The 12,525-nt window shown below is 44.6% G+C and overlaps 1 protein-coding gene across 1 annotated transcript in view; it reads right to left on the bottom strand.

Moving 5' to 3' along the window:
* psda (pleckstrin and Sec7 domain containing a) overlaps positions 1-12,525 on the bottom strand; it is a 44,125-nt gene that overhangs the window by 22,384 nt on the left and 9,216 nt on the right. The window contains exons 2-5 of the mRNA XM_024424614.2: positions 8,178-10,734; positions 7,970-8,081; positions 4,874-5,405; positions 4,210-4,668 (exon numbers count right to left, since the gene is read on the bottom strand). Of these exons, the coding sequence (XP_024280382.1) occupies positions 4,210-4,668; positions 4,874-5,405; positions 7,970-8,081; positions 8,178-10,559 (3,485 nt within the window). The 5' untranslated portion in view covers positions 10,560-10,734. The remainder of the gene's footprint in view (positions 1-4,209; positions 4,669-4,873; positions 5,406-7,969; positions 8,082-8,177; positions 10,735-12,525) is intronic.

The raw sequence follows: 12,525 nt of genomic DNA, 5'->3' as shown, positions 1-12,525 counted from the left end.
AGAATCTAGCCAAAGATAAGACCACTCAGTCCAACAAGTCTGGCTCTATAACAATGGGTCTCTTGTGGTCTTGTGGATCAAAAGCCAACTGAAGTGAACTTGATTTTCTCAAAGTCAACTTGTAACACTGGACACATCTTTAAATGAGCTTTCGATTCAAATCAAAAGTGCCTTTTGTAGTTTGATCAAAAGACTTGAGTTTATGGTGGGACTTGAAAAGGGAGTTGTGTCAATGGCCCCCGCTGCAGTTAATACTGTAGCCTCCTGTGACTTAATAGTCCAAAAGAGTGCTCAACCTCACACTCAACTGGCTCTTTTCTATTTTAAAACCCTGAAATCACATGGTCCAGGAAGTTAATCTACAGCTGCCATGGTTACCCAGTATGTCTGGCTGAGCTACATATCTGATTGGCTGCCTTACATGAAAGGCGGTGCAACCAAGGAGCCAGGTGGCATGGCAGAAGGGGTTTGACTGACTTTCAGTGAAACCAGTGACGCTAAACACACATGGAAACGCTCACTCACTGAATAGATGGGAAAATTCACTGGATATGAGTAAGCCTACACATATGGAAACACATGTTTTATATAATGTACACTTATGCATAAATTAACATTCACTAATAGGACCCGGGTACTCAGATTCTCAGGCCCCTATTAATATAATTTGTCCTGTAAACAAATGTATAATAATTCCATTCTTAGCAGGGTTGGTAGGACTGATATCCTACACCTTGTAATGAAAATAACACCAACTTGTTTATTAGCCACTATATTATAGAATAATAATGAAGACATCAAAACTAGGAAATAACATATATGAAATCATGTAGTAACAAAAAAAAGTGTTAAATCAAAATATATGTTATATTTGAGATTCTTCAAATAGCCACCCTTTGCCTTGATAGCTTTGCACACGCTTGGCATTCTCTCAACCAGCTTAATTTGGAATGCTTTTCCAACAGTCTTGAAGGATTTTCCACATATGCTGAGCACTTGTTGGCTGCTTTTCCTTCACTCTGCGATCCAACTCCTCCAAAACCATCTCAATTTGGTTAAGGTCGGGGGGATTGTGGAGGCCAGGTCATCTGATGCAGCACTCCATCACTCTCCATCTTGGTAAAATAGCCCTTACATAGCCTGGAGAGGTGTTAGGTTATTGTCCTGTTGAAAAACAAAAGATAGTGGGACTAAGCCAAAACCAGATGGGATGGGGTATTGCTTCAAAATGCTGCTTTAGTGTACCTTGAATTCTAAATAAATCTCAGTGTCACCTGCAAAGCTCCCCCACACCATAACACCTCCTCCTCCATGCTTTACGGTGGGAAATACACATGTGGAGATCATCCGTTCACCCACACAGCGGCTCACAAAGACAGTGGTTGGAACCAAAAATCTCCAAGAGACCAAAGGACACATTTCCACCAGTCTAAATGTCCATTGCTTGTGTTTCTTGGCCCAAGCAAGTCTCTTATTATTATTGGTGTCCTTTAGTGGTGGTTTCATTGCAGAAATTCAACCATAAAGGCCTGATTCACACAATCTCTTCTGAACAGTTGATGTTGAGATGTGTCTGTTACTTGAACTCTGTGAAGCATTTATTTGGGCTGCAATTTCTGAGGCTGGTAACTCTAAATGAACTTATCCTCTGCAGAAGAGGTAACTCAGGGTCTCCCATTCCTGTGGCGGTCCTCATGAGAGCCAGTTTAAATCGCAGCGCTTGATGGTTTTTGCGACTGCATTTGAAAATTTTCAAAGTTCTTGAAATGTTCCGTATTGACTGACCTTTATGTCTTGAAGTAATGATGGACTGTCGTTTCTCTTTGCTTATTTGCGCTGTTCTTACCATAATATGGACTTGGTCTTTTACCAAATAGGGCAATCTTCTGTATACCACCCCTACCATGTCACAATACAACTGATTGGCTCAAACACATTAAAGAAAGAAATAACACAAATTAACTTTAAAGAAGGCACAGCTGTTAATTGAAATGCATTCCAGGTGATGACGTCATGAAGCGGGTTGAGAGAATGCCAAGAGTGTGAAAAGCTGTCATCAAGGCAAAGGGTGGCTATTTGAAGAATCTCAAATGTATTTTGATTTGTTTTACACTTTTTTGGTTACTACATGCTTCCATGGGTTTCATTTCATAGTTTTAATGTCTTTACTATTATTCTTCAATGTAGAAAATAGTAAAAAAAATAAAGAAAAACCCTTGAATGAGTAGGTGTGTTCAAACCTTTGACCGGTAGTGTACCTTAACCAGAGGTATCATACTGCTGAGCCCAAATCATTGGACATCAAACCACAACACACTCAATCCAATACCATGTAGCAGACAGTGCTGTACTGGTAATAAATACTTTCTGGATAAACATTCATGAAAAGAAACGATGGCCCTCTGGCCCCATCTAGTGGTACATCTAAATCTCTGCGGTTGAGTTCCATAACCATATAAAGTACTACATTTGTCATTTAGCAGACACTCCTATCCAGAGTGACTTACAGAAGCAATTAGGGTTAACTGCCTTTCTCAAGGGCACAGACAGATTTTTCACCTAGTTGACTCAGGGATTCGAAACAGCGACCTTCTGGTTACTGGCCCAATGTTCTTAACCACGAGGCTACCTGCTGCCCTCTAGATTAGGGAGTACCCAGAGGGTCCTTTTAAACACACATTTCGGAGAGATATCCTAATATAATAGGAATTGGAACTGAGACACCTAGGACTCACGACCTGCTCAGAGGACCTCAGCTCAGACTCCCCTGGGGGTAAATGTGATGGGGAAATGCATGGCACAGTTAAAGACAGACTGTGAGAAGGAGGCAATTTAGTCTTATTTGCGCTCTAGCATCAGGCCTTCCGAGCTTCGGAGAGTCTGGAGCGTCTCTACGTGGTTCATTTGGTCAGGTCAGCCAGATGCTGATCAAAACAGCTATATACAAAAACAGACACAATCTGTCAATAATGGAAATGCCAGACCAAACCATATGTCACACATGCTTAGATCATAGGCTCTAAACTCCAAATGCAATCCAAATAATTGGGAACAACCATTCAAGGGACAACACATGGTATGAGATTTTAGTGACAGTCCTTTTGTAGGTCATCTAGGAGCAGTAAAGACATGTATAACTGAAGCAGCATTAAGCGGTTTACCATTATGAAACAGCATAATAGGATACTATATCTTATAATAGGATCTTCATATAGCAAAATACAGAGAGCTCCAAAAGTATTGGGACAGCGCCAATTTTGATGTTGTTTTGGCTCTGTACTCCAGCACTTTGGATTTGAAATGGCTATGAGGTTAAAGCGCATGCTGGTGGCTTTAATTTGAGGGTATTTTCATCCAGATCGGGTGAACCATTAGAAATATCACGCTTTTGACTCTACAACTTTGCTGGATGCATTTTGCTCTCTGTTTTGGTTGCGTTTCAGATTATTTTGTGCCCAATAGAAATGAATGGGAAATATCATACCCCCAAGACATGCTAAACTCTCACCATTACAATAACAGGGAGAGGTTAGCGTTTTTTTGCAGGTATTTGTGCGTCTAACTTTCTCAGTCATCATAATTCACGAAACATCCAGGATTATCCATAATCATGGTAGCATCCACATGAATGTAGAAGTGTTTAGAAACATATTCTATACTTATTTACAATAAAAGTTACTCCAAATTGACAGAAAACATTACTTACCATTCATTTCTATTGTGCACAAAATAATCTGAAACACAACCAAAACAAACAGCAAATGCATCCAACACATTTGTAGAGTCACAAGCTTGATGTAGTCGTCGCACGTTATGAATATGGAACCAAATACTGAAGTTTTTACTACACATAAGTGAATTTGTACAATATACTTGATGGGGGACTATGTACAAAAGGCACTGTAATTTCTAAACGGTTCAGCTGATATGGATGAAAATACCCTCAAATTAAAGTGGACAGTCATTGTATCAGAGCCAAAACAACAAAAATGGAGCTCACTGTAGGTGTTGCCACCACCAAACACACAAATGCACTCAAGAGATATCACAGCTAAACAATCTCGAGGTTGGTGAAGGGATTGTGACTTTGCGCGTGCATGTTACCACTTTCTCCTGCACGGACACGGCAAAGTTGCTGATACAAAACGGTCTAAATTAAGTATACCTTGACGTCCATGCTTTCATTTCGACTGTTTGTCTGTCACTCACCGAATGAGAGGAAAGTCTAAGTTAGTTTTCATTGAGACTTTCTCCAACCAGGACTTCCCTCCTGAAGTAGAATCCTCAGAGTAGCTACTGAGCCCGTCTCCTGTGGGGGCCAGGGTGTTCTCAGACCGGACAGGGACAGACACCCTGGGAGGCTCTGGATGGGCCAGGGGGGCAAAACTCAGCTCCGTGATGTGACGCGCACTCTCACATATCTGGCTCTGGATCTCAGGGGTGAGGGTGGGAAGGTCAAATGTGAAAACGTGCGGGCCGCTGGAGGTCAAGAGGTCAACGCTGTCCAGGCTGCTGTAAGAGGTGCCCTTAGCCCGGTGAGACTCCACAATGCTCTCAAAGTGGTGGCTAAAGGAGTCAAGGCCATCCGCAGAGGTCCTGCGAGGGCTGGTCAATGAGATGGGGGACTTGAGTGCTGAATGGGAATCTGATATGTAGTCCAATGGACAACTACAGGGGAAAAAAACATGTACATCTTAACATGGGATACTCCTCGACATTGAACTTGTAGAAAAACAACAGATCTGTACATTGTTTCAATCAATACATTTTAGTTTAGATTTGAGGTAGGCACAGGTACTGTAGGTATGAGGTGTTAAACTCATCTCTATATTTGCTTTCAAGGTATGGTGTGTTTGAACAGTGGATGGCTCACCCCTTCATCAGCAGACTGTACGTCTGATTATCCTCATGGGTGGCATGTTGTCTCTTCTTATCCCCCTGCATCCTCACACTGGCCCAGCTCACCATCTCCTCCTCTAGCTCCTCCACCTCTCCGTCAGTGTGGACTATGGTACTGGCGCTAGAGGCCGAGGTGGCCAGCACGCTGCGATTACTCCCAAAGGCAGAGTCCACTTCCACCTCCTCCTGTTCTCTCTCTCTCTCTGCCCGGGCCTCAGCTAACATTACCTCATCCAGGTCTGTTTCCCTATAGCATTTCAGGGGCACCGCATCTAAGTCCGTCTCAGAGTACTTGATGGTTTTCCGTATGATGCCCATCTTGGGTGAGATGCCAACCACAGCGACTGGGGGCGGAGTCACCAGCTCCACCTCCACCTGCTGGACGTTGTGATAGGATAAACTCTGTCCCTCATCGTCCAGCCCCCTCCAGTGATTTGTGGGCTTCAGGGGCAGGGAGGAGGGAGGGGTAGGCTTGGGAGACTCGCTGGAGGTGCCCCTAGGGGGGGCTGTAGAGTAGGATATCGAAAAAGACAAATTGTAAAAGTGTGCATGAATATTGTTTACCAAGATATCTTGCACTTAGTCAAATGGCATGTTCTAAAAACCATGCACAAATAATCATAAATGTATTGTTCTAAAGACCAGAAGTAAATGTATAGATTGTATTCCATTATGATGGTACATTGTATTGAGAGGACTGACTACTCTATGCACGTTAGTTTGCAATTTTGTCATGGAAAAACTGCAGCTTCCAGCCACAACGCCAGGTTTGGCAATTTACCTGTTTTAACATCAGCTCACTTGCGCCGAGGTGGGAGGGGTGGCAATATTTGAGGTGTGTCCTTAACAGGCGCAAAAGTGACAATTTCATGCAGCACTAATGGGCAGTTTTAAGACCCACAAAAAGCAGGTCTTAGCGGTAACGCAGCTGATAATGGCTTGGCTTTGGAGAGGAAGAACAGCCTATCCAGCCTTGACGCACAGTACCCATGGAAGGAGAGATATGCCTTTTGTGCCAGTGAATCTCATATTTCGAAACCGTATGACCCCCCCCCCCCATTTCGATTAAAAACCAAGCATAGCCTACCCTCCCCTTAATCAAGGCTGGTTTAGCAGCATCTCATAGGTGCATCTTTGAATACTGTTCATTAGCCAAAAGTAGCCCATGAATAAAGAGATTTTAAATGGTCTACTGAGACTTGCTTTGAAATATTATTATTCACATGCCTGTATTTCACTTTTTCAAGTAAAATGTTGTTTGTTTAAAAAAATTAAAAAAACATTTTTTAATCCATTGAAACGAAAAACAAACTTCTTCGAAAGATTCACCGTCTCTGGGTTTATGGTGAGAACGTACATGGCTTGAATGTATTGTGATTTCTCCTGCTATTTCTGGAGAAGTGCAAATATGATCTGTCAGATGGTTCCATGATGTTTATAAAACATGACATTTGCGAGCTGTATAACGGTGAGTGGACATGCCTCCTTTCTCTTTATATTGGATCTTTATCCAGCTCCTGTCAAAAGTTTGGATGTGCGTAAAACTCTACATAGTCTAAGTTGCCTTGTCTGTATTATAAACCGACGGGGAGCAATTATGGTGCTTGTAACTGCATTTAGACATTGCCTATTTAAAACAAAATTGTTGCTTCGTTAGCCTAGCGAATTCAATCTTGATTATAGACTACGCTTGGCATGTCCATTCTGCATTTTACAGTAGGCCTAGCCCCTATATTAGTATTAATGCTATAGCCTGTGTTTAGCAATGCATTTCCATATTGAAGCAATTAATCTAGAACAACATGGGTTGCAAACATGTTCAACATATTTAGCAAATATGGTTCAGGCTATTTAATGAACTAGGCTATAATGGAGTAGATGACAACGCAATAGATAAGAAACCAAAAATATACAACTTGAAGCAATCACATATTTAGCCATGGAGCACATCATGATTGGCTAATGAAGGGCCAAGCCTCGACACACACAGAACTTGTTTATTCATCAAAACCCAGCCCTTTCGCGCCACTGCCAGTTACTGCGCCCATAATTCCGGTTGTGAAAATAGCTAAAAGATTTGACACCCCCAAAACTAGAATGCTACCGCCACCACTAAGATTTATCATTGCGTTAGGTTTGCTAAAATAGAGCGCTCAACATTTTTGTCCCACTAAGTAAAATTACCTGTTCTAAAGACCATGGAAATGTAATAAAATGACTTGTTCTAAATGTATAGATTGTTATTATAACAGTACATTGTGAAGACATTCACTGTTTTGAGGCCTATAACACAGTCTGTGATGAGTACTGTAATTCAATAGTGAATGGTAGAAGATGAGTGAGAGATGAAGGGATAAAGAAAACAAATTAAACACAAGGGGATAGATTCCCTAAGGTCTAAATTTAATTAACAGGAAAGTACACATTAAATGAAAGACGTGTGATGCGGAGACGTGTAGACTGAACCAGGGGTCGGCAACAGGCAGCCTGAGGGGCTAAAACCGTCCAGCGAGTGATCATTTGGTTCCCCCCCAAAGTTTTTAGTAAAAAATGTAAATGTTTTAATGATTTTCATTTTTGGTCAAGTTTAATTTAGGAAATCAGTTCCTAAGTATTACCACAAATGTAAAAAATTATATGTGACCGTGTCAATATAATCCAGGTATGTAATGATTGTATTTGAAAACACTATATCTCTTTTTGGTCTCAGTTGTGGTCAATTTGCAGTGTACAAATTAATATAATTATTAATATAATTATGTTCTAGCCCTAAACCTATTTGCCTACCCCTGCTCTAAACGATCAATATAGTGCTGTAACCTTTTGGGTAAACAAAGAAAATGTTTGTGTTGCAAGAGAAGGAAGCGAGTCAGTCAGAGTTTAAAAAGGACAGCGCTAATGCCAGGCCATGATGGCTCTATAGCCAAATCTAGCCAAAGCTAATTGGATTACAGGAATATTGTGCAGCTAGCTGCTTGTTCACAAGGAGGGGCTGACGAACTAGGAAGTCTAAACTAGAGGAGGAGGAGTAAGACAGTGATTAGAGCTCTTTCAGGACAGGACCGCCCACCTTTAGAATCGTGGCAGTCCTCCGTGGGCTGTCCGAACAGGAACTCCCATTTGGCATGGGCAATCCTCTGGGAGTGCAAGGACGGGCCCAGCACAGAGTAGTGGCTGTCTGACTACAACAGATGAAAGACAGGGAGAATGGTTGAGTAGGTGATAAAGTACAATGTACACTTGTAAACAGTCTTTCTTACAATCTCTCACTCCCCCACCTGCATCCCAGAAGCAGTGTCTTCAGTGTCATTGCTCTTCTGGCTGGACTGGCTGGATGTCTCTGGAGAGAGACAGTCCCTCTCTGGCTGACTGTTTTCCTCTAGACTGCCTGTCACTCCACTGGAGCTTTGGGAAGACCCCAGCAATCCGCTATGGTCCTGGGTCTCCCCCCTGTTTACCCCATGTTTATCCCCCAACACAGCTGCTTCATCCCTCCCCTGTTGCATCAGCTCTTCCTTGGTCACCACACACAATCCATCACCATCAGCAGTCTGATCCTCCCTATTGGACTCGTCTTGGTCCGTGACGGACACGTTCTCCCTCCACTGCTGCATCCTGGAGGTCCAGCTGTCTGGTGTCTCCATGTCAAGGCCTATAACCAGGCGCCTGCTGCTCTCCGGGCTGTCCCTTGGATCCCCTCTGTCAAAGAGGGTGTCGCACTGTCTCCTATACAGGCCAGGGGAGCCCCGGTCTCCCATGTACTGTGGGGGTTGGTGGCGGTGCAGGGTGGGGCTGTCTTTCGCCACCAGCTCAGCTCTCTGCAGCCGAGGGTCTATGATAGGGGTCTGGGACGCCACCACTGGGTGCAGCATAGCTGGTATAGTAGGGGAGGAGATGCCCTTCTGCTGTAGGAGGGGGGAGGCTTGCCCCGAGCCTTGGCCTGGTCTGGACTCTCTGGAGTGGCATCCAACACTAGGAGACTCCTTGTCTGTCCACCTGTGGTCCTGGAGATGGGTGTTACTGTTAGCTTCAGGGTGGGGCTGCGCTGGAGAACCCGTGCCCTGGAGGGTGGTATAGGGTTGAGACTTCCTAGAGAGGTAGCCAGGCCTGGGGCTCTCTGACTTAGCCGAGTCAGTCTGGAACGGGGTGGGGGAGGGAGTCCTCCTGTCCATGAGGATGGTGGGAAGCTTGGTAACTTCCTCTGCCAGCTTACGGGCCTTGTCAGGGATAGAGGCCTGGGAGATACTTCTCCTGCCACTGGTCTGGTTCAATCCCTCTCCCAGCTTGCTGCCATTTGACTGATCTGACGGTCTGGAGTTAACTTTGTTGGGTAAGCAGTGGCTATCGCTAGGAGTGTAGCTGCTGGTTTGGCTGCTAGTCCTCTGGTTGCAAGAGGCCGAGGTGCTGGTAGACATGCTTGCTGGTATGTCATGCTGAATCGCAGTGGGCCTCCCTGTAGGTAAAGGCGGGCGGAACTTGGAGGACAAGCTGGGGCTCTCGTCCCCCAGGCCTGGCCTGTGGTTATGGACACCATAGTGGTGGCGAACACTGGAGGGGGACATGGTGTATTTGTAGTAGGACTGCCTGTCTTGAACGAAGAGCTGGTCAGAAGCTGGGCTTCTGGGGAGGCCATTTAAACCGCGGTTCCTGTCTGGGTCTGTGAGGTGTGGATTGACGGGCATTGTTTTGGTACCCTGGGGCAGGACTGGGGACCCTACCCAGGACTTGCAGCGGAGCTGCTGCTGGTAGTGCCGTGGAAAGCTGGGGCTCTGGTCTGGGCTGTAGGCTGCCAGTCTGCGCCTCAGTTCCGGGGAGCCAAATTCCTCCATGGCCCTGTAGGTGGCTTCTCTGGCTACAGTGTCCAGAGTGGACCTACGGAGACAGGGGGAGCCCTTGGGGGACAGTTTGGGGCTGGAGCTACCGGAGGGCTTCCAGCTGTCTGACCACACAGGGTCACTAAGCCTCTTCCTGAGGCGGGCAGGCAGATACCCCTCCTCCATTCCTCTACTGAAGTTGTTCTCAGGTATACTTTGGCACAAAGCACTGCAGGGGCTGTCCACAGACTTAATGCTGGCTTTCTCTATGTAGCTAAAGCTGACCACAGAGCGTTTGCCCTCATCCCCCACACCAGAGCTATCGTAGAACCTGCACCCACTGGTTGGAGTGGAGGGGGCAGTTATTATCCCAGAGCAGGCAGGGGATATTGGCACCCTCCCTTGGTAGTGCTCAATGTCTGAGGAGCGGGGGCGCACCAGAGTTCCATGCTGCGGCCCATTGGGTGCAGGCTGGAGAGTGGAGAGCAGTTGACCAGTCCCCTCGTAAGGCAGACTCTGCCTGTGGTGGATGGGCGGTCCCGAGTTGTCCGGTAGGTCCAGCTGGAAACTGACAGAGTGTCTCGAGGAGGACTTGGAGGGGGTAAGGCTGGGAGTGCTGCCCCCAACATTATGCACCACTCCAGGGGACATGGAGGTTGGGCTGGGGGTGGAGGTGCAGGTACAGGTGGAGTGGCTGGGGGTGCGCTGGGACTGAGGTAGGATGTCCGGCTCTTGGAGCACTAGTGGGTGAATCCCCTCCACACCACCCCCCAACTCCTTCCCTTCTTCCTCCGGGACAGACCTCACCTCCACATACAGGTGCAGGATCTTGCCAGACTGAGACATGGTCCCCACACTGGCCTCAGTGCAGGGCTCTGTCTCTTTCTTGTTGTTCGTCTCCTAAGCTTCCTTTCTAACCCAAAATGAATCAAAAAAATGGGTTCATTTGGTGAGGGTCAGTAAGCTGGAAGATGATTGACAGGTCTCGTCGCCATGCTACTCTGCTCATCTTCTTTTCAGGCTGTCAAAGAGAAAGAGAGAAAGGACACAATGGGAACATGTTCTTTTAAAAAGGACAATAAAACAAACTTACACAAAATTATATCAAAGACTGTTACATAATTCAGAATCCATCTTTGTAACCTGAGGTGATGCTGTCATGCCATTGTCTACCAGTCACGCCATGACATCACAGTCTAGGGATGCGTTCCCCTGACCCCCTGGGTGGGTGACTAAGCGAAACAGATATCGATAATAGCTTTACTACCAGTCATTCTGACTGAGGTTCAAGGTTGTGAACTTGTGCATCTTAAATGTAAAACCTATACATTTAGGCCTACTCACAAAACACTATAGTATACTATGGGACTGTACTGTAATATTAAAGAAATCTACTGAAAAACAATACTCAGAGCAAATTTTCCATAACATGTAGGTAGGTAGGACTGAGGTCTGAATCAACAGTTCAGAGAGTCTGCTCTTTTTTTAATAACTTGTAGGTAACACAATATTATAGCCCATACTCCAAAAAAAAACTAGTCCTGCAGGCTCTAGTTTTGTCTAATCTTGATTATTGTTCAGTCGTGTGGTCAAGTGCTGAAAGGAAAGACCTAGTTAAGCTGCAGCTGGTCCAGAACAGAGCGGCACGTCTTGCTCATCATTGTAATCAGAGGGCTGATATAAATACTATGCATGACAGTCTCTCTTGGCTAAGAGTTGAGCAGAGACTGACTGCATCACTTCTTATTTTTTTAAAGAAACAATAGTGTGCTGAAAATAACAAATTGTTTGCATAGTCAACTTACACACAGCTCCGACACACACACTTACCCCACCAGACATGCCACCAGGGGTCTTTTCACAGTCTCCAAATCCAGAACAAATTCAAGAAAGCGTACAGTATTACATAGAGCCATTATTGCATGGAACTCCCTTCCATCGCATATTGCTCAAATGAACAGCAAACCTGGTTTTAAGAAAACCGATAAAGAAACACCTCACGGCACAAAGCCTCTCCCCTACTTGACCTAGATAGTTGGTGTGTTGGTATTGATATGTAGACCTTTCTTAAATTTATGTAGTTCTGTCCTTCCCTATTAACATTCTGTATTATGTCATGTTTCATGCTGTATGGACCCCAGGAAGAGGAGCTGCTGCTTTCAAAACAGCTAATGGGGATCTTATTAAAATAGCAAATATATGGTCTATACTTGCCATGTAGGTCTCTGACTTATGGGTGTCACAAATTGGGATTTGGGGACAGGAAATGGCAGGGTACTGTACAGTACATGCTATTTAAACACTATAGTTATTACTGTAGTGTTTTTGCTAACATTACTGTAGTATTGATTTTGTTTTTGTAGTATTTTACAGTAGACTATAACATTAACATAAGTACAACACATGATTGAGGTATTTTAAAAAAAAAAGTTGAACCTTCATTTAACTAGACAAGTCAGCTTGAAGGTCAACGTGAAGGTATACTACAGTGTGTAGTATAGTATTGTAAATATCACTACAGAATTCTATAGTAAGTACTATAGTAAACTGTCATATTTTTTGGGGTGGATGTGGACATAGCCAAAAATAGTATCATAAGTGATGACGGTAAACAGTTGGTTATGATACAGTACAGGTCTTGCTTGGGTGGTTGTATCTTTATAGACTCCATTAATGGGTCTGATTGCTTATTGGCCAAAGGCCTGTTAGAGCTCTGTTGGATTAATCAAAGCTATTTTCACAGGTGAAGGATCCTTGAACTTGAAGGCTCAGAATGAAGCAGAACAAGCGAGAACAGCAGGCTGACTCCTTT

Source organism: Oncorhynchus tshawytscha, linkage group LG06 (genome assembly GCF_018296145.1).
Source record: "Oncorhynchus tshawytscha isolate Ot180627B linkage group LG06, Otsh_v2.0, whole genome shotgun sequence".
Lineage (NCBI taxonomy): Eukaryota > Metazoa > Chordata > Actinopteri > Salmoniformes > Salmonidae > Oncorhynchus > Oncorhynchus tshawytscha.
The sequence above is the reverse complement of the archived record's forward strand: the minus strand, read 5'-3'. Positions and strand labels throughout refer to the sequence as shown.